General features: G+C 31.2%; 1 protein-coding gene across 4 annotated transcripts in view; it reads left to right on the top strand.

Moving 5' to 3' along the window:
* The window catches only part of Cadm2 (cell adhesion molecule 2), a 1,002,559-nt gene that overhangs the window by 824,320 nt on the left and 151,626 nt on the right, over positions 1-26,613 (top strand). For all 4 annotated transcript variants that reach the window (XM_040286941.2, XM_040286940.2, XM_005334176.4 and 1 more), the window contains 2 exons: positions 19,957-20,109; positions 22,205-22,342. In XM_040286941.2, the coding sequence (XP_040142875.1) occupies positions 19,957-20,109; positions 22,205-22,342 (291 nt within the window). The remainder of the gene's footprint in view (positions 1-19,956; positions 20,110-22,204; positions 22,343-26,613) is intronic.

Below are 26,613 nucleotides of genomic sequence, written 5' to 3'. Positions count from 1 at the left end.
CTTTGTTCAGCTGAATCACAACATTACTTTAGTGCAATTTTTTAAAATACTCTTTGAAAGTGCCATTTATTTTTTATATTCTTTCATTGCCTTCCTCTTTCTTTTTATTCACCCTCCCAATTTTACATCTCTGTGATCACTCTGGTTTTTCTTGAGATTAAGTGTTATCTCTTATCACTTCCCTCCCAAGTCTCCCAGTGTAGACCTCCACCCCATTTTTTTTTAAATCACAGAATTTTATCCCTGTTGATCCAGTTAGAGGAGGCCTTTAGTCAGTTTTTGATTATAAAGCTCATCACCAGAGACCTTCAAGCTGCTTGAAGCCACATATTGGGGGGAAGTGAATAAATGAATTTGCATTTTTAGCCTTCTAAGGAGTAGGGGAGGTTTACTCCAGGCTCTGGCTAAAAGAACTTTCTATCCCTGGTCTTTTTTTTTTTTTTTTTGGTTGTTGTGTAGTGTCACTTAAATCCTTTCCACTCTTTAGGAGTAATCTTAAGATGTGAAAGTAAGCAGGCCTGCATATTGTGCTTCTCCGCTTTCCATTTATTATTGAGTTCCAATCTTATTTGGAGGATCAGTTTGTATGTATGTTGTTTTCTTCTTTATATTTTAATTCTTATTATGTGCTCACAACAAATGTATTGATTTAATATACTAACCACTATACCTATATACCTGGAATCTCTTACATCTGAATCAGTTTTTCTTGATGGGATTGCATTTATTGGAAAAACGTAAAATGGGATAAAAACAAATAAATTCCTAGTGAACTATATTGGCATTTTTCAGTATATATATATATATATGTATGAATAGGCACATACATACACACATATACAAATTTTCAGTTGAATGTGGAATTTTTATTTCTGCCAAATGATAATATGGAAATAGCATTATCTAAAAGTTATGTCCATGTCTTTTTTCATGAGTTTTAGTAAAGCTGTAGGGTGGACACATTTACTTACACAGTACTACAATCTGGAACTGAAAGTATACAGATACAACAGTATCACAGGCAACAGTAATACATCACAGGGATTGACAAATCCTAAATAAAAATTACATTCAGTGAATTTAGAAAAATATGATATCTTAATATCTTTTTTATACCTTTATAAGTACAAGTGCCAGGCAAGAACAGTACCACTGACCCACAACCCAGCCCAATATCTTAATATATTAATGAAGATGAGAAGCATCATTTACACGCCAAGGACTGTGAAAGAGAGAGGTAGCCTTTCAAAATAAATATGCCTGGTCTGGAGCAGGAAGTTTATAGGCAGGACAGAGAAAGAGGAAGCCAAGAGAACAGAGACCCAGAAGTGAACAAGTTTTGCAGAAAAATCAGAAACTACTTGTATTTTTTCTATGAAGGGCAAAATAAATGTGGCTGGGAAGAGATGGGGATACTTTTATATATGTAGAAATTTACATTTTGTTTTTTTTTCTGGGCCTACCCACCCTGTTACTGAGTTTGTCCCTTCTTTTGCTAGAGATAATTCTCTGATATTTCAAATCCTTCTTTAGCCAGTCAATGGCCTAGATCCACATTCAAATTGATCAAAATGGTGGGTTTGACTCATTAGATTCTTATTTAATCACTTTTTAACTCCGGGTCTGATTTATGAATTTTGTACCACATTATTATTCAGTTGTTTTCATGTTCCTTTGCAATTATCACCTACGTATTTTATATCTGTACGTTTAATCTCCTCCAAATAAATTGCAAGCTCTTAAAAATCAGTACAGGCACTTACTGCTTCTTTGGAACTTCCTCTATACATATTCAATGTTTTGAATGAATGCTTCAGTCAATAATTTATGTATTTGGAAGAAATATATATTAGGAAGCAAAATTCACATTTTAGGTATTCTTTTTAAATGTTTCTCAATTTGTCTTTATTTTTCTTTGTCTCATTTTTACTAGGACTTTCTTATTTTCCTTTACCTGATGTCATAATTATACATATACACAAATAGACAAACACATGTATAACAAAAATATAACATATACAAACACATTTATATCATAACATAGTACACCAAGAAGCAGTCATTCTTGAGAAGGGTAATACAGAACTTTTCATATAATGTAACTATAAATTCTCTTAGTAGTACTATTTATTAGGTTAAGATAGCATCTTAAAAGCTAGAGAAGTAAAGTGTATTTAAAACCATCAGCCCAGTAGTTTTGTGTATGTGAAAAAGGTAGTAACTGTATATCTGAGACAGTGTCTATGTCTGTGTGCTGTCAATCACCTTCCTCCTTTTATTAGTCTCAGATAGAAGATAAACAACAAGACTGACAGTTTTGTGTCCTTTGCCATTTTGTGTCACCATCATAGACAAGAGAGTATTATGTTATCACTCAAGTCTGTCACATTTGGTGCATGCTGCTATGTGTCTTAATGATTGTTTTCTTCTTAATCCTCATAAATACACAAACCACATATCAATTACATATTATTTTTATAGAAATATTTTCCCTTAATATAATGCCCTCTACTTCAGGTGAGAGGATTTATGCTGCTGCCAAACCCTCCAGGGTACAAAGGTGTTTTGTTTTATAGTAATACTTCTTAAAAATATGAAGGGACAAATATGATGATAGATAGATTTTTTTAAAATATGGAAATGATATTTATCTCCATAACATGTAATTAAACACAGTGGTTTTTTTTAGGGGGGCCTATAAACTCCTGATATATTTAGTTCTATTCAAAAAGATACTTTCAAAAACTTTAGACTATATTTATGGATGATAAACTTTAGACTATATTTATGGATAAAACATGAAGGATATTTGTTCATAAAATTGATATTCAGCTTGAATTGTGATAAAAACAGTTCAGTGTCAAGAATAAAACTATTTTAATATAATGAGTGTGATAATCAAAACATTTTTGTCTTCTTTATATTTCCTGCAACTTTGTCTACTTGTACAGTCTCTAATTTTCTAACTTTCCAATGACATTTTATGGCATGTATATTGCAAAAAAGGAGTCTAGATAAGTGTAACAATTCTAAATCTAGCAAACACTTATACTCAATAATTATATAGTAAGCTGCCAACCATTTAAATTCATGTATATAGTCTATAAATTTCTAATGTTTTAACATCTTAAAATAGGTATGACTTAATAATGTTTGTGTGTGTATTTTTATATCTGTTGTTCCTACTAACTTTTGTTCTGTTTTCTAAGAAAAGTCAAGTTGGTCATCCAGTGTTATTTTTTCTTTTTTTTTCCATTTTGGGGTACATTTATATGCCAATAAATGTTTTTGATTCAGACTTGAATTCATTTGCATCTTAAATCTGTCTTCATCTCCATTTTTATCATATTTTATTTTCTTTATATTTAAGATTATTTTCCAATGTGTTCTTTTGCTTGTATTTCCTTGCAGCTTTTATTTAAAATTTTTAAAAAATGTTTTTGTGGTTCTTGTAGCAAATCCTAGTTCTGTAGAATGATGTTGTCTTCTTTCTTTTTTTAATTTTTTTTTTATTTTTTTAGTTTTCAATGGACCTTTATTTTATTTATTTGTATGTGGTGCTGAGAATCAAACCCAGTGCCTCACACATGCTAGGCAAGTGCTCTACCACTGAGCCACAACTCCAGCCCCATGATGTTGCCTTCTTTTTTATCAACAGTATTTATCATAAGACCTGCAGTATTTTTACTTAGTTCATTTTTATTGTTATTGCAATACGAGTTTCATTAGCAAACTTGAAAATTTCAGGAGTTTAAGACAATAAAATTGTAATTTTCACAGAAGTAGAGTTAGCACAAATGTTTTTACAATATGTTAAACTTTCATAAGAATTCAGGGACATGAGCATTTTTAATCTTGGAGTTTTTCCATTGCCTTGGGAGCCTTTATTTATAAAGAGAAGATGGAAAAAGAGAATGGAAAAGTTCTACTATTTAATAAAGTAAACTTCAACTTAACTCACACTCTATTGGTTATCTGATCACATGAAAGCCCTCCACTGTTCAGCTACCTCCTTAACTTAAATATGAATAAACATATTTCTCACTTTTTGGGGGGTGAGGGGGGTAAGGGGGTGGGGGTGGGAGGTAAAAAAAAACTAGTTATCTTAGCTGCATTTCTTTTTCTTCTCTTTGTTTCTTTGGTACTGGGGATTAAACTCAGGGACACTTGACCAGTGAGCCACATCCTCAGCCCTATTTTGTATTTTATTTAGAGGCAGGGTCTTACAGAGTTGCTTAGCACCTCACTTTTTGTTGAGGCTAGCTTTGAGCTAGAGATCCTCTTGCCTCAACGTCCCAAGCCACTGGAATTACAGGCATATGCCACCACTCCTAGCTCTGCATTTATTCTTTTACAGGGAGAGATTTACCCAGAATTACATAGTACATAAATATGCTAGTTCTTAGCTCAATCCCTAGGGACCTAAATAAGGTCCCTATGACCTTATTTAGTCATAGGTGGCCCTATAAATCTCAGATGGTATTTCAACTCTTCTAATTTTTCTTGGATATCAGATATTCATAGCAATTCTGTATTACAGCAGTGCTCACCACATATTGTGATCAACTCTTTCTGTTTCTAGCATTTCCTGAACCTTTTTGAACACAGTGTACCACCACCACTTCCAAATCCACCTAGGATGTCAGAGTATTGCTTTCATAATGTCTCACTCCTTAGTATGACATAAGCTCTCTGTGGTTCTTTAGGAATGGCATTCTGGTTGTTTCTCTAAACACTACTTCTTTGGAATGTTCTGCCTGTTACCTTATATTATAAATATTAATGAGAACACTAGAAAAAGAGTCATCAGCTTGCTCTTTAGAGGGAACCAAAAAAAATTTTTAAGACTACCTCCATCTCAGTCTTATAGTTAATGAGAAACTTTCTAAGTTTTGCTAAGAAATCAATTAACAGCATTAATAATTATTGAACAGGAAGTTAACTGAGTGCAATTTTTAAGAGATTATAGATTGTACAGTCAGAATGCTTAAGTATCCATCTGAGCTTTCTTGTGTATTAACTGTGTGACTTTGGTAAATTTGCCTAATCTGTGTGATACTTAGGTTTTTCATTTTAATACCCATTAATTCCCATATTTACATTTTGAGAATACAATAAATATTCAAATATTTTTCCAAAGTTACCATAAATGTTATATTTTTTTGAAATATTTAAATTTTGATAGGTGATCTATATCAAACACTATGAGACAAAATGTATTTAAAAAGAGACATAGATGGAGACTCCCATGCTAAGTGAAATAAGCCAATCTCAAAAAAAAAAAAAAAACAACAACAAAGGTTGAATGTTTTTTTCTGATGTGTGTATTCTATACACAACAACAAAGGACAGAGGGGAAGAATAGAAGTTCAGTGGATTGGTCAGAGAAGGGGGATAGAAATAGGAAAGAGAGTGGAATGATATGTACATATATCAATACAATACAACAAATCTTCACATCATGTATAACCAGAAAACTGGGATCCTAATTTGAATAAGATATACTCTAAGTTTGAATAAATATGTCAAAATATACTATACTGTCATGTATAACTAAAAAGAACAAATAAAATTAAAAGGTGGTGGGGGCATGGCACTAGCATCTGACATCAAGATACACATCTAGAGTAATCTATAACCTAGCTAATTGGAAGGCTGAGTTGGGAGTATGGATTGAGCCTGGAGTTTGAGGCCAAACTGGGTAACATAGCAAGATCCTGTCTCAAAAATCAATCAATCAATAGAAATGAAAAGGAAAAGAAAATAGTAACGTCTTTCTCAAGAAGCAACTATGAATGAAAAAATAAAAAGGTTAGGAAAATCTATACAAGTATTCAATGTTTTCTCAGATAGTACATAGTCCATAAATGCTTCCTGAAATTAGCATCACACTATCGTCATCACTGTCATCACCAATTATCATCTATGAGTTTTCCTCCAGTTGATAGGTGTTCTTGTAACCATCTTTGATGAGAATGATATCTATTTTCTCTTCTCTGTTGAACAAATAGTTGGTAGTCATCTGGTTCTTTAAAAATTTCTTGATTTAGCAACTTGAATTTAGAGATTTTTTCTTCTTTCCTTTTTAGTTTTTGTTTTCTGTTTACTTGAGAAATTTCTTAAAATATTTGCTTGATGTTTTAAATATGTTGTAAAATGCATAAGCACAGTTTTAATGTAAATTTGTTCTGAAACATGTATTTTTCTCATTCTCTCCTGCATTGGAAGGCTACTCTTGTACTCTTCCCATTCGTTTGGTCCTCATTATCTTAGTTAAAGCTCTCTGAGGGAGGCAGGATCTTTGCCACAGCAAAGGTTTCTTGTTGGGTTGCCCAAATACACAAAGCCACATTAAGTTCAAAGTCAGTAAGTCCAGGTCTCATAGCCTCAAATGAAAGCTGCAGAGTCAGCAAGTCCAGGAACATTTGAAGTAGAACACATCACACTGTGGATTTCTCTCTTGAGAATTAGTAAGAATGATGTGTGTACAGAGCCTTCTCTCTGGGTTTCAGAAGCCACCTCCATAGTATGTCTCATTTCAACCTAGCTGCAGAGTAGGAATTCAAGGGTACTGCTAAAACATTATGTTTAATGTGATAAAATATAGTGTGCTCTTTTATTACAGATTTCATGTGATGTTTCTAATTTAATGTATATTTTTCATCTTTTCAATAAGTTTTGTGTGAATTACAGAAAAAGAAAGTCTCTTACTGTACTTATTACAAAAAAAAAAAAAAATTACCAAGTTAGCTTTCCTTAGTCATGTGTACTTGGCATCACAACTTTAGTCACTTAAGTTATACATTGGCTTTTGTCCTTCCCCAACTTAAATTTCTTCTTACATTTTAAATATATTTATATAATTATTTACATATACAATATAGACTTATAATTGTAAAATTATAAATATTGTCTGCATAATGTAAATAAATATACATATTTATACAATGCTAAAGACAGGGTAGAAGGTAAATTTTCTGAATTTTATATTTCAACTGTAGCAATGTATTAAGATATCTTGCCTCTTCGTTTTAAAATCGGTTTCTCTGAATTTTGCTAAATTTTTTTATTAAAATTTGAAATCCATGGATTTTTTTCTAAAAGGTAGCACATAATTTAATATGAAATAGAATTTTAACAAACAAGATAAGAGGATGAAATTAAAGAAAATTCAAAATATTTATGTAAAAATGAATTAAGCATTTTAGGAAATGTTTCAATTTACTCTTGAGTGCAGAATATCATCCTTCAAATTTTGCATGGCAAAAATGTTTTTTTTTTTTTAGATTTTATTGTCCTGATTTCTCACTACTTCACCAAATATTTGATAATGTAAGAAGATATTTTACACACAATATTAATGATCAAGAGTAATTTGCCGATTTTTCATAAGCATTATATTGTTTGTGGAACCTCTCACAATCCTGCCATTGAGAAGAATTAGTAAAAAAGTGAAGAATTGGTGAGAAGGAAGCAAAATCAGAATTATTTGACTAAACTTTCAATTTCAAATATATATTATTAATGAAAAGTACTGCACACATTTCATAGAAGACTATCAAATCTTATTAACAAAATTTCTACTCTTTTTTTTTTAAAGAGAGAGTGAGAGAGAGAGAGAGAGAGAGAGAGAGAGAGAGAGAGAGAGAGAGAGAGAGAGAGAATTTTTAATATTTATTTTTTAGTTCTCGGCAGACACAACATCTTTGTTGGTATGTGGTGCTGACGATCGAACCCCGGCCGCATGCATGCCAGGCGAGCGCGCTACCGCTTGAGCCACATCCCCAGCCCCAAAATTTCTACTCTTTTAATATCTTTATGGCTGTGCCTATATTTAGGAAACATTTTAAAACTGAACAAAAATATTTTCTTGACTACATAACATGTGCTGAAAATTGCAAAGTTTACTATTAGAATTTGTCTACTCCGAGAATTTCTTTTGTTAATAATTATGTTGTCTCCTTAAAAAAGACAAGTTGAGAATTTTAATGTAAATTCAAGTTGTAGGAGGTGCAAACTTAGGAATATTAGAATCACATCCAATGTAAGTCTAGAGTTATTGTCTCTTCCTATGTTACAAACACCAACTGTAGGCATTCCCAGAATGTGGGGTGATATCAGGTTGTAAGATTGCAAACTTCAGGGGCTGATTTTTGTGTCTAATGAAGGCAGATGTTTTCATTCCCAGTGTACATTTCTGTATGCATTTCCATAATAACATGACACATAATCTTCTTGTCTCTTTGATCCAAGTGCTCAATGAGAGTTATATTACATGGTTACATATGGTTGTTTTATGGTCAGATGTAAAAAATGAATTTAATATGTCTATGAGAAAGACCAATATATTGTAGGTTGTTGGAAAGAATGAGGGCTTACAAAACTGTTTAGTTCAAATACCACATCATTTTCTTGTTCTATGAATTCAGGCCCATAGAAAGCTGCATCCAATTTCAAACTATATCAAGTGCTGAAAGATATTTTCACAAGGAAAATAAGAAATAATGTGACAAATACCTAGGAAAATACTGTGTTTTCAAGAAGCAAACAAAATATTCATGAACTTTGATTTGTGGGAGATGAATAGGAAGCATTTTGTCTGCATAAAGTCCTTGAATATGTATCTCAGAATTTTGTAGTTTTTAAATTTTGATGATTATCCATTAACAGTCTTCTTTAGTAAAGCTGCATATTAAATACAGACCATATATATGTTAAGTGACATTATAAGTTGTTTATATTAGGAAAAAGCTATAAATAAACATGGTCATTGTTCACCAAACGAGACTGTTCTTGTACACATAACAGCATTTGGGCATTCAGTATAACTAATAAATCATAATTGACATTTTATATTTATGAGTCATTTAACCTTCAAAGCTTAAAGAAGATTCTGAAGACTGAAGTTGCCAAAATTGTGTTTTCCTACTTTATCTACTGGTCACATTTTTGTTTATATGCTCCTAATATTAATTTTTATATATTTTAATTTTTTCAATCTGTATGCTATTGATATTAATCTATATTCATTTGATTTTTTTCCAAATGAGCTAGATGGCATTTTAGGTCTGAATATTGTGACCTATATTTATTTCTTCTCAAACCAAACACTTTAAAACTGAGAGATACACAATTAATAGATAACAAAATATCTAAATTTTATTCTGGAAAGACAATATTGGGGATAGGGAATCATCTGATATAAGTGATACTGTCTGTGCTGAATTTATATATATGTACATATAATATATTTACATACATGTACATCTGTAATACTGAGTGTGGTATATCTCTCTCTATATATATACAGTAATGAAGTACTAGTTTTCCAACTTTTCAAAATTCACAAATCATTAGAGGTTCCACCTCAATCGACTAGATATGTGTGTATTGTTAAAGACTATGTTTTTCTCTCTGTAGGATTTGGCATTTGTTTGATGAGAATAGTGCAACCTAGGAAAAAGAGACAGTTTTGAGTGGATACATGTCAATTTTCTAAAGATAAAATTGAGGAATGTGATAGACATCATTATCCAAAGTACATGTATAAAGACATTAATTGGTGTGAACATACTTTATATACAGAGATATGAAAAATTATGTTCTATGTGTAGTAAGAATTATGATGCATTCTGCTGTCGTGTATTTAAAAAATAAAAGCAATTAAAAATAAATAAATAATAAAATAAAATTGAGAAACATGCTTGAATATCTGAATGGTTCTTATTAAATCATTAACTTACAAGTGACCCTATTTCAGAAGAAAATCAGTCAAATTAAAGCATTATATTGATCCCAAAATTAATTAATTTTAGATAATTTAAAAATATTCATGAATAATAACATAAATAAAATTAAGATAGACATTATTTGAAAACATTTAAAAATCTAACAATTTTTTTTAACAAATGAAAACACACACCACCACAGAGTTTTTGGTTCTTGATAGAGAGTCCTAAAATATATCGGGATTTTCCTGAAATAATTTCAAAGGCTAATTCCTAAGCATATTACAAGTGATTTCAAATATCCCCATGACTGTATTCCTTGAAAGGTGAAAGAGATGCTTAAATATTACTGTCAAACTACCAGATAGATATTATATAAACAACTTTTGGACAAGAGTTCACTAATTCATCAAAAATTCCATTAAAATTTCGAATATCTCAATAAATGAAAACATACTTCCTATGTAAAACCCAAGGATAGCTTAAAAAATTCAATGGATTTAAAAAATAGAATTTTCTATTCATGTGCCAGCCACCATTCCTCTACTCTCAATGTCCTCTTTTCAAATGAAAACTTTTCCAGATTTAAATTATGTATTGATCAGATATGGATGGCAGTCTTGGAACTGCTTTTTCTTCTTTCTCAAAATGATTATCAGAGAGATGAAATTATTGTAAATGCATTGTGTGTGTGTGTGTGTGTGTGTGTGTGCATTAGCAGTATTTTGCATTCTCAACAGTTGCCTTGGTAAAAGTTTATATGGAAGTCTCTAGAGATGATTTCATATTTTATCAATGTCATCATTGTATAAAGGAATTATAGAAACTATTTTTTTTAATTGAAATAGAAGTGAATTCTTATTTTATGTAGAAGAATTATATGTGCAGAATTTCATTTTTGATATAAAATTAAAATGAATATTGTTAATTATTTAGCAAATGCATACATATCTATATATAATTATTGTGACTTTTAATAATATCATCCATTCTGATTACTTGATTTTCTTTTTCTAAAAAATAATTTAGTAGATAATGAATAATAATTCAATTCCTTCCTTCTAAACCTAGGGTCATGCTGTGAGCTTAAAGCAAGACATAATTGATATAAAATAACAATAGTGTCACTTCTACAGATATTTCTTATTTATAGACTCCAAATCACTATTACTGAAAGCATATTCATATAAATAGATTCATAATTATTTTTCTTAATGTTATAATAAGTAGAATTTATGCCAAAATATGCTAAAATTATGATTCTTTTAGATAGGTTCTATCACTTACCTATTTTTCAACATAACTGGATATCTACTCTAATTTGTATATAAACATAAGAGCATGTCAGTATAGTAATACCAACATCTATACAATAGCATGGCAGAAACCGCTAATCCTCACTAATGGCTCCCCTCCCTTTGAATTCAGCTAGACTATGTTTTCCAGCCTCTCATGGAGTATGGAATAAGTAAGGAATGAGAATGGAATGACATGTGCATTTCTAAGCTTCTGCCATTAACATTTCTCAGGGTTCCTCAGGGTTCCTTTTCCTCAGACAACTTTCAAAGTCACAAATTGAAGATGGTAGCTCATGTCATTGACATCTTTATAATAGGCACTGCCCCTCCCAGCAATGACCTTGAACACTTCTTTACTGTTAAATGATAAAGTACCTATAGTTTAAGCAGCTTAAATGTAACCCTGTCTCTAAAAGCAAAAATATATTTTCAAATAAGTAGGTATAATGAAAACTAGAGATCACAAAGAAGATTAAAGCTTGTATTTATGAAGTTTTTTTTGCCATATGACATTGTCAAATGAGTAAGGCATGACTACTTATTATCTTAACAGAAGTAAATTTGTAATTTCTGAATCCATAGTTGTAAAAGGTTTATTAGCATAGCCCACCATAAAAAAGGATGAGAACTTAAATATCTTTTAAGTGTTCAGATAATAATTAGAATTTATACACAGAAAAAAGTTAGAATGAAATATAAGAAAAAAAATGAAAGTTACTTTGGTAGTTACATTGTAGAAATATTATACATTATTTTTTATTTTTACTCTATTAGTGATATTTTGGAACTACATATATAAAACTAATTATCTAAATATTTAGAACCTAAAAATCAAAACAATAAACTTCTTTTAAATCTAACTTTATAAAATGAAAGTTTGCAGGTGTGAAATATTTATTAGAACATAAAATTTTTAAGTAACTGTCATGTTACATATGTCACTAGTTCTAGACATTTATTTTAACCTATCATACTGAGGTGATTCATTAAAGGAAACTGCCATTTTATATACTCATTTGCATTGTCACTTATTTATTCCTACATTTATTAAATAGAGAGAATGGGAATTACATTCAGAGCACTGTACTAATTACTCTGGGCAGTAGGAAGTAGTCTCATCTCAGTTGAGATGCTCTGAAAGATTACCATGTCCTAAGGTAAAGGTACATATTAGCATATAAATAACAGACTACATAATGTTCACCTTTAATTTCTTATTGACATAACAAATAATTACTGAGCTCCATTATATAATTCTAACTTTGGGAACTCAAAAAAGGACCTGGATGTGGCTTGAGGTGGGCAGTATAGGAAGATTTATCAACAAAAAATATAAGTTAATGAACTTGGAAGTTAAGTATAACCTGGGGTATGCAGAGGGATATATGCCTTTAGATAAAGGGGCATGTTTTGTTTGCCATATGTGAATTATACATTTGTAACCTTTGAGGCATTTTGAGGGGTAAAGGGAAAATAACTAGAGAAGAAAATATTGTTCAGATCTGTAGGGCCTTATGTTATATGACAAGCAATTTAAATGTTACCTTATAGGAGGGATATTATTGAAGGGATATGGCTGCATATGGAAGCGGTTTATGGTCAGAAGTTTAGGAATTTAGTAGAGTGGCGATTTTTACATTGAGACTGGCTGTGGGGGGATGCAAGTGGCAGTCTTTGGCAAAGGCAAGAAGCCTGGAAAATAGAAACCAGCATGCAATTTATTTCATTCTTTAAACATTAAATTTTTCATAAACAACTTATTAATATTTGGTAGATTTTACATTTGGCAGTTCCTATATTTTTTCAAATGTTTCATAATAAGAGATTGTATGTACTGGAGTGGGAGTAGTGACTTTTTGCTTTTATACCTTTGAAATAAGAAAAGCTGAGGTTTATAAATTGGGATTGACTGCTAAAAAACTTCCTTCAAATAGTGACAGAGTTTCCAGATTTATTGCTTAGCTTCTGTTCACATTTCTATTCCAAAACTCCATTTACTATGGTTTCAGTAAAGATTCAGTCCAGGCTGAAACTTGGTATATCAAATAGCATCTCTGGAGCAATGGTTGTTTTTACCAATTTTCCAGAAGATTGATTTAGATTGTTTTATGTTGTATGACTGTAAAAGAACAAAACAGAAAAAGGATTCCAGCTTGTTACTTTATCTGTATGTTTTAACTGGTCCTCCATGGTACTATTACAAATGACACAAATTTATTTTAATATATTTTTGTTAGGCTATCAAGAAATACAACAACACTTTGATAGGAAGACTGAGAGTGATTAGATTTTCTTTTTTATCTTAACTCTTCCTTAATAACTAGAGATATATTTTCACAGCATAGATCTGAAGGTACAAAATCTTAACTCCGAAAGAGTTAAGATTTAGAACTGTGGCCCTTCTGCAGGCTTGATAGTTTGATCCAGTTTTCCTTTCAAATTAGTACACAGGTCTAATTAGTAGAAAAAAATCAGTTTGGTGTGCTAAAACAAAATTGTCTTCACTAAAGCTTTAAATCCTTGTAGAGCTTTCAATTGGAAGTAGAGTATTCAATTGCAGGGATGGTGTGTGGGGTTGGAGGACAGGCCCTGATGGATTGTATAAGTAGAAATGGTTAGTGTCCTGTTCTGAAATCAGTAGGACTAAAGTAGATTATGCTGTAAGCACAGGTCTAGGTGGAAAATGAGTGGGCTTATAGTTGAAGCTTGGAAAACTTAGAATACTGGTTTGGGCAGCCTTGAAAATAAAATTAGAGACTGAAGAAAATGTCTATTCTCAGGCACCAAGCAGCAAAATTAGACTGGATATCAAACCAACAGTCTATGGGTGAAGTTCTTCCACACATCTTTCCCATAGGTAGAACTTGGCTTATTAAACATAAACATTTAAGTTTCCTACAGGAATCAAGTGGAGACACTTGGGTAGAGATGATGTGTACTGAGGTAAAAGAGAATAAAGGGTGGAAATTAAAGTTCTTAAAATTTCATCCCATTAGTGATGTTTTTTTTTTTGATTAATACCCTATGGATGTAGAATGATATGATTTTGAGGCATTAATTATATTAACACTAAAATTTAAGTAGCCAGGATGACAGGTAAACTAACTTCTGTTATTCTGATTTTGGTTTTTCCTTTAGTACTTGTCTATGGAATACAGTGAATTATAATAAAATTATTTAGTATACAATATTCAATTAATGTGTAGAATTTTTCAAAATGTTAATATATAAAATTATAGAATATTTTCACAAAATATTGGTAATCCACATATTAAATTTAATTCAATAAATTAATAATGGGTATCTATAATATGTACCATGCCATATAGGTCATTGTGTAAAATGATTCCAATTTTGAAGTTTTAGGTCAAATGGGTGAACAAGAAAAAATGTAAAAAAAAATGAAGTTGTACTTGTTGCATTTTATTAGTCTTAAAAATCATTATGTAATATGATCTTACACAATTAAGCATCTAAAGTGTGATATGAATTATTTCTCACTGTAAACCAGTTTAAAGATACTTGAAAAGTTCCTGGAAAGATGTTCTTTATAATAAATATAACATTAAAGGAAGGAAAACTATAAAAGGAATGTACACAAACTGTTAGTATGTTCTCACTTTGTTTTCTGTTTTTTTTTTTTTTTTTTTTTTTTTTTGGTGGTGTTCTGGGAATTGAACCCAGGGTCTGACCATGCTAAGCAGGCATTCTTCCATTGTGCTGCATCCCTAGCCCTGCCTATAAGTTTTGAATGAATCATTCTAGAGTACTACTTTGGTTTGAAACTAATTAATATGCAACTTACTGAATATAACAATAAATTTTCTTAGTAACAAATATAAATCATGACTAAAATTCTCCAAGTTTTTGTCTTAAAAATTTTTATTTTATCCAACATGAATACCAAATATGCATTCGTATTATTGATGAACAAGTTAGAACCAATAGTATATTGGGAAAATAAATTTATTCACAGTTAAGTACTTTTTAATATACTTTCACTCATTGGTCAATATTTCTTATTTGCAGCTAAGATTAAATTCTCCAGAACTCAGAGTTTTGAACCATTAAATCCCCTCACCAGTGGATAGCAGGAACCTAGTGGGTAATAAGATCTGACATTCATGTAGCCAACTTAAACTGTGAGCATGTATTTAATCTCGATGATGATGCTTACAAATGCTTATTTTTCTGATTATTTATTCCCAAGGAAATGTTTGAAATTTTAAAGATTTGTAAGTGACATGTTTGGGTTCTTATTTATTGTTAAAAAGAACATTTAAATAATGATAAACATTCTGTGTTTCAAAGAAAGACTTTTTAAAGATTAAATTCACTTCGCGACTTACAGTATTGCAATATTTTCCATTATACATTTGGTATGTACTACAAAGAAAGTTAAATAATATGGGTGATTGCTCATTAATTATACATTTTATGTTCTTTTAGAAACTGAGGTAAAAAAGAAAATAGCTGTAAAATCATTTAAATCATTTGTTTAGCATCAAATCATTTTCCGATGATCCATTACTTATTTAAACATTTGTGTAGCGTGATGTTTCTAACTCTTTTATGCTCAACAGTGTCTAAATGAGAACGATTTTTCCTCTTTTTTTTTTTTTTTTGCTTCGCTCCCATGGGGCATCCTGTGGAGAGATATTGAAGAGGACTTCCTAGTTCAGTTCTTTTTCACTCTGTTCTTATCATATACAGGCAGAGTTTAGTTGTCAGTTTTTTTTTTCAGTGGCTATTCACCGAATGCCTACTGTGCAGATAGCTACAGGCTCAGGGTGCTGAGCTACTGAGACAAGTTTTCTGCTCACAGGAAACCCATTGAGTTATAGTACAAATCTCTTGGACTGTTAGAGATTTTCCTTTATTCTTTTATATTTGAAATGTTGTTCTAAAGTAAACTGTAAATGATGACATTGTAAGCACTTATGAACTTGAAAATATTAACATTGTGGCTACAGAATTTTCTTAAAATATTCAATTCGGTGAAAATCTTATTAGGCTGCTGTATTATCTAGCAAATGAACATAGTACACAATAACTTTACTTATTTTAGCTGTTTCTTGAGTATGTATGTTTATACGTTTTTGAATATCTGTATCTATTTATATTTCAGTTCTAAAATTGTGAACTTTCTTCTCCTACTTTCATTATTATACAGCAATTATTTTCTACACCTAACACTCAGCAGATGGGTGCACAATATTTAAGAAAATTTTCAAGTTCATATAATTAATCAATAACAAAGCCTATATTAAAATTTAGATATTCTGCTTTTCTCTTCAGAGCCTAGATTTTAGACAAAGGTAATAATAATTATAAAAAGCAAATCATTACTATTATACTACATAATTATTATCATATTATATTTTTATAATTAATATATTTTCATAATAATAATTATAAACAGCTAAGCTGAATTGGTTAATACATTTCAGATATTAAAGTATTTAAGTTATCATCATGATTTCAAACCCAAAATATTTTAATATTATCCCTGTAATGTATTTTAAAGTACTTTATATACTACATGACATTGTTCACTTAACATAAGCAAGATGGAAGTGAATCAATTAATCTTATGTAGGTTTGGGCTTGGGGTTTTGATTCAGTATTTTTAGGTTTACTCCATGCAAATAATTAATTTATGAAAGTTTTATATTTGTATGCATGAACTCCACAAAATAGTTTGGTCTAAAAAGAGTTCAATTCCTTTTCTCACAATTCGTTGAAAAATCTGTTTTGTGGAATCTGTTCTAGGGGAAATGAAGTTGAACACAAGGGTGGATAATGTGTTTTGTATATACAGTACCATAGTAGAAACTTGAAGTTTTCCCTTTTGGTGATTTCATTTTTGAAAAAGTATGTTATAAGTAGATGCCTATTTTAACTTAGATCTATATATAAAATATAAAATTAGATGTATATATATTTGAAAACATTTGGCATTGGGGATCCTCTCATTATGTAATAAATGTATACAATAAATTTTAAACTTTGATATCTCAACCATTTCCTTAACTCTATCAAAAGTTTATAATTTTTTAAAATTCAACTTTAATTATACATTTATATGCAATTTTAAGAAATAATACAGAGAGATCTCATTTGCCCTTTATCCAAGTAACAACTTGCAAAGTTATAACAATATCACAACTTATAAAACTGACACTAATACAGTCCACCAATCTTATTTTGTTTTCACCACTTTTACACATAATTATTTGTGTTTGTGTGTGTGTGTGCACCTATGCATGTGTGTGTTATTCCATTTGTAAGTTCATGTATTTGGACTTACAGAAAGACACAAGACAGTTCCATCACTACAAAGAATTCCTTGTTCCTTCCTTGAAGAACCACACCCATGTCCCTATATCCCTACTGTCTCTAACTGTGGGCATTCACTACTCTGTTCTCCATGTCTACTAATTTTACTTCAAAACATTGTTTAAATGGATTCCATCTTGATTTATTTATAGAGTTTTTGTATGTATCACTGTGTGTGCTTTTCATAGTGGTTGTCCTTAACATTGGAGCATACATAAGTGATTTATCACAGTGTACCCATATTTTTTTTTGTTCCTTTTTTGTGATGCTTCAGTATTTCTTCTTTTATCATTTCTCTTCTGTTTGATGCACTTTTAACTTTTATTTCATTCAGGTCAGCTAGGAAAAAATGTTCTTAATTTTCCTTCTGAGAATATACTTATTTTCTCCCAATTCTTCACGGATAGTTTCAGTGGGTAAGAATTCCTTGTAATTGTTTTCTCAATACTTAAAAAATTGTGCCATTGTCTCTGGCCTCCATGATTTCCAAAGAGAAATCTATTGTCATTTGCATTTATGTTCTCATATGTCACCTGCCATTCTCTTTGTTGCTTTCAAGCTTTTTGTCCTAATTTTCAGAAATTTCATTTTAATGTATGTTAACATGGTCTTTGGAATTTTTCAATTGAGGTTTTTGTCAGTTTCTTTATTCTATATATTAATGTACCCACCAAATTGGGAAAGTTTTTAATGACTGTATCTTTGAATATTCTTTCAGCCTCATTCTTTTTTCTCATCTTTGGACTCTAATGGCACCAGTGTTGAATATAGCTTTATTATCTGTAGTTCCTGAGGTCTGTTATATTTGTTTTTTCTTTTATTTCATATACAGTTTCTATCAGTTTTTCAGATCAGGTTGAATTTATTACTATGAATTAAACTTGCTCTTTCTATCTTCTGTGATCTCCATTGTCCTATTGAGCCAATCCAATAAGGTTTATTTAGGTTATTGAAAATTTAATATCTATAATTCTAATTTTTAATAAATTATTTTTCTAGTTAAACTTTCTATTATCTTTTTCCTTTGTTCAAGATAATTAGTAATGGCTTATTAAAATATTTTTATGATGGCTAAAAATCTTTATCAGATAATTCCAATATGTGATTCATATCAGTATTGACTTCTATTAGTTATTTTTTTCTAATTTAAGTTATCATATTCCTAATGTTTGGTATAACCACTATGTTTTTTTTTTGTTTGTTTATATCCTGGACATTTTAGCTATTATATTAGGCAACTCTGAATATTTTTTAGCTCTACTATTCTAGGAGGCATTCTTTTGATTAGGTTTAACACACAGTTTGTTTCTTATATTTACAGGCTCTGGGTCTAAATTAATAACAACTTAATTTTCAGGGAATTTGCAGTGCTATATGGTCTGTTTGACTTTTCAGATTCCACTCAGGGTTATACTGATCTATACTGATATCACCTAAAAGGGCAAAGAAGCTTCCCCAGGCCAGGCCTGTAGTAGTTCATATTGGGCAAGGGGTTCTCTAGCTCATAAGAACTACTTCTAGGACACTCACTGTCCAATTGCTTATTGTCTGTAGATGATGAAGGGAATTTCAATCTGATGAGGAAAGTGATTGTTCTCCTTTGTCAGTGAAGATCCTCCTTGATTCCCCTTGTAGGTGACCTATCTTCCTGAGGCTGCTGGGGAACTTCCATTCGATCAGTAATAAAACTGAATTTGCTGATGCCACCTCCGCTGCCTGGTTTGGTTAGGAAAAGCTGGGCCTGGATCATCTTTTACTGTTGTTTATGTAGCTTTCATGCTGCCCCTCAGGTCCTGGTGTCCCTACCACTGCTCCTTCATCTTTCTTTCTTTCAAAATACTCTTTCTTTCAAAATACTCTGTCTCTAGCTTAATGTGATATTTTATGCTGTACTTAATTAAATACATAATAATAAACATGTATTTTTCCCCTTTTTCTCCAAAATATAGTCAACAGAAGCATAACTCAACAGAATTCTGAGAGATATTCTGAAGAAACAAATGTTGTGTCTCAGAAAAGTGATTCAAACCAAAGAATATATTAACAGAGTACACTAGCCAATCAGAGTATACTTAATTATAGATATTTTTCAACTAAACATCAGATCAAATTTAAATAGTCTAACAAGTGTCTTTACTTCAGAGAGCTTTTAGTATGCCAATATTCTTTGTTTGGGGCTCTTGTAAGAACTGTAGCAAGGTTTCAAGTTTCCAAAATTTATCTGTCCATACAAGTGAGTCCATTTTGTTCACAGTTGTTTTTGGCACTGACATTTCATGAAAGACTTTGTGAAGGAAAGCTATTTTCACAACTGATATCTACCTCATCTAAAGTATTACACTAGATTCAATCATTTAATTAAAAAGTTATTTTTGAGAACACTAAGGAGCACCTAATTCAACTTTGATTTAAAAGAAATCAGATAAAATATTTCAGTATACTTTAGCTTTCCTTTAAACTGATTCAAGAAGCAAAGTTTAGATGCACAGCCAAATTAAACGTTTATTGCATTGTGTTTAAAATATGTGGTCTAAAACTACCGACTGTTCTCTAATGTTGCCATTCACGTTTTCAATATTTTCTCTTTCCAGCTTTAAGGGACAATAGGATTGAGCTGGTTCGTGCTTCCTGGCATGAATTGAGTATCAGTGTCAGTGATGTGTCTCTCTCTGATGAAGGACAATACACCTGTTCCTTATTTACAATGCCTGTCAAAACTTCCAAGGCCTATCTCACTGTTCTGGGTAAGTACAGGAGACTAAACCCATGTAATCACAAAACCAGAGAGATGCATACTGCTATAGCAATATGATTCTGTAAGAAAATGTAGTTTGAAGATCATATTTATAGATGTAGACTAATTCCTTCTCTGCTACGCTACAAAAAAGGCATTTAAAAATAATTTATTTGCTTTCTCCATTTTATCAATAGTCAAAAGGAGGTACAAAGATTTATATCATCCTCAGAAGGCACAAGGGCATTGTGTTCTGTAGCTAGCAACACATACTCCTTTTCTTAATTTCCAATTGGACTTCTTTATATCAAATCATCTATACATTTTTTATTCTGCTCCTTTTATGAATTGACAGAATAATGAATATAATGAGTTTGACTTGCATCTATAGTATGCTTCTACGTTTTATCTTATAAGTAACCTGGTGAGGGCCTTCTCTAATAACCTGTGGCTTTCAAAAATGACCCCTTTGTGTACTTTTGTGCATTTAAATGGCTCTGACATTTCCATGGGACTTCTTTCCTTTTAAATTTGTATTTTCTGGATCCGAAATGAAGTACATAATGTCACTTGTGCATGCAGCTTGTAGCTTCTTTGTGCTTTTATTCTCTAAGTATTGGGCCATTTTCCCAAAGGTTAAAGTGACATGAAAAAGCAATACATTCATAGAGATTCTGAGGAAATAAAGTTGCAGCTCGAACCTCTCTGTGATTCCACAGATGTCAGTGCCCCAATCAGCTGAAATCGTTGCACTTCATTGAAACACACCTGTGTACTGAACAAGTTAGAGGAATTTAAAAATTGATTTTTTTTTTGCCCCTAGCTTGCCTTCCTTTTTTGATAGATAAAGGCACAACATTACTTTTAAAAGGACAATACAGACTCTTCTTTTAGATAGGAATATTAAAGTTAATCCAGCTTGAGAATTGGTTTTGTGCATAGGATATGAAATATACTCCACTGCAAATCCTACTGAGACTATTTTATAAAAATCACTGAAAGTTTGCCATTAACGACAAGATATAGCCCCTAAAATGGAGTATTTCAGGATAACAACTGCCTAAGCTTAATATATTATTTTGTAGAGAGCCAAATTGGGACTAAAAGAATAGGTGCCTGCTGCATCCAGTTTATTGAATGGTGGTAGTACAAGATTTTTTTTTTTTAAAGCAAAGGTGTAATATCAAGGTGAAAACAAGCAATAACAGCTATGTAGTTAATGGAAGCATACTGACCCTTTATCTTTGTTTTTCTTGTTGATTTACTTTGCCATTCTCATATTGTTTTTTTCTAACATTCTTACATTTTAATCTTTTCAAAACTGAATTAAATAGTTCAACAAGAAGATATTCAGTCTGCTGTTATTATTTAATACTTTTAAATGTAGTTTTAATATATCTCTACTGAGAAAACTGAGTAATATTGCTTAAGAAATGTGTAATATTCTATTTTTTTAAATCACCTAAATTCTATTTCTCTGTATTAGTTATCTGCTTATGGTAATTTGGAGTAGAAAGGTAGTAGTGGTTAGCATTAAAAATAATACATAACATGCTTACCAAAACTACAATTGTATTTTTATAAATGCCCTCAGGAGACATTTTCTACTTTTGATGACAGAAAGGTTAGTAAAGGTGTGATTAATGATGAAACACTTATTCTAAAATTCATATTCTTGAACAAAGTACATACAGGATAATAATACCTTTTTAAGCGTTAAAGAATTATGAAATCAGTTGATAAAGGTGCTCTTTTAATCAAATCAGATGGTATTATAGCAAATTTAGCATAATTTGAAAAACAGAAATATGTTTTGTGGAACTTTTGTTTTTCATGAATGCAATGTTTCTTCTTCAATTTTTCTTCTGGCAAATCTTAAAATATACTGAATACTTGTTTTTAAGATGTACAAAGAATATATTTGCAGGTAAAAGTTTACAATTTATTTTAAAACTACTTTGGACTATATGCATTTCAAAAGCTTTTTAAATATTTTATATAAGTACACACACACACACATATCTAAAGCAGTTTGTTTTATTATGCAGAAGTTTATATCATCCCTAGAGAATGATGCTCACTTTGCTCATTTGCTTAAATTTCAGGTGTTCCTGAGAAGCCTCAAATTAGTGGATTTTCATCACCAGTTATGGAGGGAGACTTGATGCAGCTGACTTGTAAAACATCTGGTAGCAAACCTGCAGCTGACATAAGATGGTTCAAAAATGACAAAGAAATTAAAGGTAAAAAAACAGAAAAAATTCCCCAAATCAAAATTAATGTATTAAAACTAGTATGATATATTGAAAAAAGTAATCTTTTCATACTTTTCATTATTGCTCACTGATCAAATGTACTTTGGACAAGATTTTCTCATTTCTTAAATCAGATAATTTTAAAAGATATAATATAATCTCTGTGTGCTTCATTTTCCTCTTATGAACAAGAAGTCTAAACCTAATATGTTATGATATTGGATGTAAGGTGTCCCCCAAAGCTCACATGTGAGACCATACAAGAAAGTTTGGAGGAGAAATGATTGGGTTGTAGCATTAACCTAATCAGCGAATTAATCCCTGATGAGATTCAATGAGTGGTAGCTGGAGTCAGGTGAGGTGTGGCTAGAGGAAGTGGCTCACTGGGGATGTGACTATGGGGTATATTTTGTATATGGAGAGTGGAGTCCTTTCCTTTCTCTTTCCTGATCACTGCATGAGCTGTTTCCCTCTGCCACATTCTGCTGCTATGATGTTCTACCTTGCCTTGAGCTCCAAGGAATGGAGCAAGACACTTAAAGATTAATATGTCTGAAACCATGAGACCCTAAATAAACCTTTTATCTTCTACAATTGTGTTGGTTAGGTCCTTTAGTTGCAGCAGTGAAAAAGCTGACTAAATCATAATATTTGCCTCATCCAAAAACTGGGAAAACAAATGGTTCAATATATAAAAAAATGTATAGGTCCATGCTTGACAACAGTAAGCACTAACTATGTTAGATATTACTATTTAAAATTTATATATAATATTTCAGTTATAGATGGAGAAACTGCATAAATTATTGCTGAATTTATTGGTTTTTGGAATTTCAAATTTGGTGAAATAAAACAAGATAAATATCAATAAAACTGACTTCTAGTAATTTCCATAGAAGGTAAAAATAATTGCATGTCTTAGATAAAATATGCATTGTGATTTAAGTGCTTCAGACATCTCTCTCTCCTCTCTCATTATCTCTCACACATAAACATACACAGAGAAGTTTTTAGGGAGGAAATAAGTTTATATGGGAAATTACTGGTATGGTTAGTTTGTTTGATTTTGTTAAACCCCAACTGTGGTTATCTTGAACCCAAGTTAGCACATATATTAACATATAAATATAGAATTGTTTTGCTGATTAATAAAACAATTTGCTTATATCATAGTTATTATTTTCAACATAATCTTCAATAAGACAGGTTTATGGCAAGCACTCTGATTAAGTTAACTTCTAATTCTAATAACTTGAGACAGTTTATTTAAATCTTGGTATTGGGCATGCAAACCTAGCATGTACATTTGCATACATTACTGAAAAATTGTGGATCATAATCTATATAAAAGTTGGTCTATTTTCTATTTTACTTACTTTTTCATTATTATTGTGTCCAAAGCTAGAATCTCAGAATCTCATCTATAATTCAATACTAATCACTTCCTTCATTTCAGAAATAATAGACATATTTTACTTGATCAAATTTTGGGAAATACTTACCTAAGACACATTTGGACAGCTTACTCTGCTAAATGAGTTACCATTTAACTGAATTGAATTCTTGTATTCTAGTAGGGTTCATTAACATCCATTTTAATTCTTCCTTTAGGATATGTTTGTTTAGACATTTCCAGACTCAGTTAAATCTTTTCCTAAGTAGACCTTCCATCCTACTTCCAGAGTTATCTTACTATGACAAGAATCTGTTCCGGTCAGTTTTCTGCTTAAGTACTTTGGATGGAAAGCCCTAAATTGCAGGATAACTTTAAAATCCTCTTTCTGTAGCTTATAGGAATTCTGTAGGCAGTAAATTTTTATATATCACATATGTCTTTTTGTAGGAATGTTCTTTTTCGTGATAGAACACACTCCTTAATATGCCACTGCAATGAATTACTGTTACCTACATTCATCTTGACATAATTAGTTCATTCAATAATTAGTCAGTTCTCCATATTAAAGCCTTTTATTTTTGTCCCGAGGATTTTTCTCTTTTTCCCTCTGGTAAGTAATAGACTCTAACATATTAAGTACATTAATATTGATTAGTTGTTTTTAATATCGTAGCTTCATATGAAACTGATGTACTCAAATTTTTATAAAAGAACTTACTTTTTTAATCTATGTAGCCTCTGATTTGAATGCCAAACAGATTTGATGATACGTTGGGGCAGGGGATTCTGTTTGAAGTTTGATCTTGTAAACAACATACTTGAATGCCATCTGAATTAAGACCAGAACAATATTCAAGACATAAATGTACACAGAATCAGCATATGGTTCTATATTCACAAGTTGTGAAGCCTCCTTGTTTTTATACCCACTAGTGCGTGGCCATTTACAGAGCATTTGTTATCCCTACATTTTCATTTGTCTAAAGAGCTCTTTCTTTGTATCCAGTTCTCACATATTTACATATTTGTCTTCCCAGTCAGATGGTGAACTTCCTGAGCAGTGTAAACTTTATTTTTATAGGTGTATATATGTAAATAAAATAAGTGCTGTCATCTGCACAGAGTGAGTGTTCATCACAGTCGCAGTCCTCTGGATATGCCAAGTGAATTTCCTCGCTACAGCCCCTTTAGCCAAAATGCCTCACTTCGGGGAGAGCTTCATTCTTATCTTGCACTGTCTTGTCTTTTCAGACATGAAAATTTGACTTTCTATTACCATCCGACTGTTTTTAGTATAATATTACTTGACACTTTTAAAAAAGATAATCCCGAGTGTAAAGCAAAGGGAAAAGTGGGTCTAATCGAATCAAATTAAATTGAATTCAATAAGACATTGTTAAAAAATGCCTCCAAATTTCACAGTATTTTATGGTGCATGAAGATTCAAATCAAGAAAATAAAAACCTTGGTTTGGAGATATTTATGGCGTCTTTGGAATTATTAAACAAATTATGGAGAGTATTTTCTCTTAAAGAGATTTGTCTATACACATTTTTTTCTTTTTTTCTATTACTATCTAAGTGTAAATTTTCAGTTTCTAGATGAAAGTTACTGGATTATAAGGCAGTGGTCCTTAAATTTCAACAGGCATCATCATTCCTCATCGAGCTTCTTGAATCTTACAGGATCCTCACCCTAAATTTTCTGATTGAGTAGGCTTAAAGTAGAGCCTGAGAATATGCCTTTTAGCATTGTGTTAAATGTGTGGGTGATACTGATGTTCCTCTTTGGAGACTACATTGTCATAGAGAATGTAAAATGAAAAATATCAGTAATCCACATAGAAAGCCTGTCTCTAATATATGTTTTCTCATCTGTTTAATGAGGATAAAAATGCTTGTTTCAAAGTACTGTTGGCAAAAATCCCACACAAACCAATACATAAAATGTTGTACAGTACATGGAATATCTAAGAACATTTTAGACATTATTATTTTTTCTATTATTATTATAGTCAGCAAATTATGACTGATGAGCTCTACCAATCCCCACAATAAAACTGCAAACATAAACAAACAAAACACAAATAGTGCCTCAAGGTACTCACAATTGGGGGATAGACATATAATGATAAGATCTACCTGGCACAAATATATGAACTGGCTACAGTTTTTGTACAAAAGAAGCAGAGACCAGGCCTACTTTGTGGGAAAAGTGAAGGCTCAACTGTTCTTTGATGAAAGTGAAACTTACATTTTATTGACTTTTATTGACTGAGTTTACTGGGCTAGGAGTAAAAGAAGTCGTAGGACAATCTCAGGAAAAATAATCCATGTATCTATGCAGGTTACAAACATGCAATTAAAGTAACTGAAATTTACGTGTGATATAAGCATGAAAGGTAAACAAGGAGGCAGGAGAGTCTAGATAGGTCACGGATCTTTTATTACAGATTAAGTTTGGAATATATTCTGTAGGCAATGGAGAGACTTTTTTTTTGGTCTATAAGCTTTAAACTGTAGAATAAAATGATCATAATTCCATCTAACTCTGTTTTTTTTTTTTTTTTTCCTCCCTCCATGAGCTACTCAGACACTCCTTTGGTGCCTCTGGGCAGCTCTGCATCCAAAACCACAGGTGTTACTCACTGAAGTCTTTAATCTTCTGGGTAGCAAGGAAGTCTGAATATTTGCCATTTAGTGTCAAAAAAAGATGTGCAGTGCCTTCCTAAATCTTTTGGCTCCCTGAGAGCTGACAGTTACATTAAAAATTTCATTCCATGTATAAGTTTGATAATTTGTAGTTTGAGTGTTTCTTATTGCAAAATTTTGAGATTTTCTTTTTCAGCTAAGTTTAATAACTT

This window comes from Ictidomys tridecemlineatus, chromosome 3, assembly GCF_052094955.1.
Source record: "Ictidomys tridecemlineatus isolate mIctTri1 chromosome 3, mIctTri1.hap1, whole genome shotgun sequence".
Classification (NCBI taxonomy): Eukaryota; Metazoa; Chordata; class Mammalia; order Rodentia; family Sciuridae; genus Ictidomys; species Ictidomys tridecemlineatus.
The sequence above is the reverse complement of the archived record's forward strand: the minus strand, read 5'-3'. Positions and strand labels throughout refer to the sequence as shown.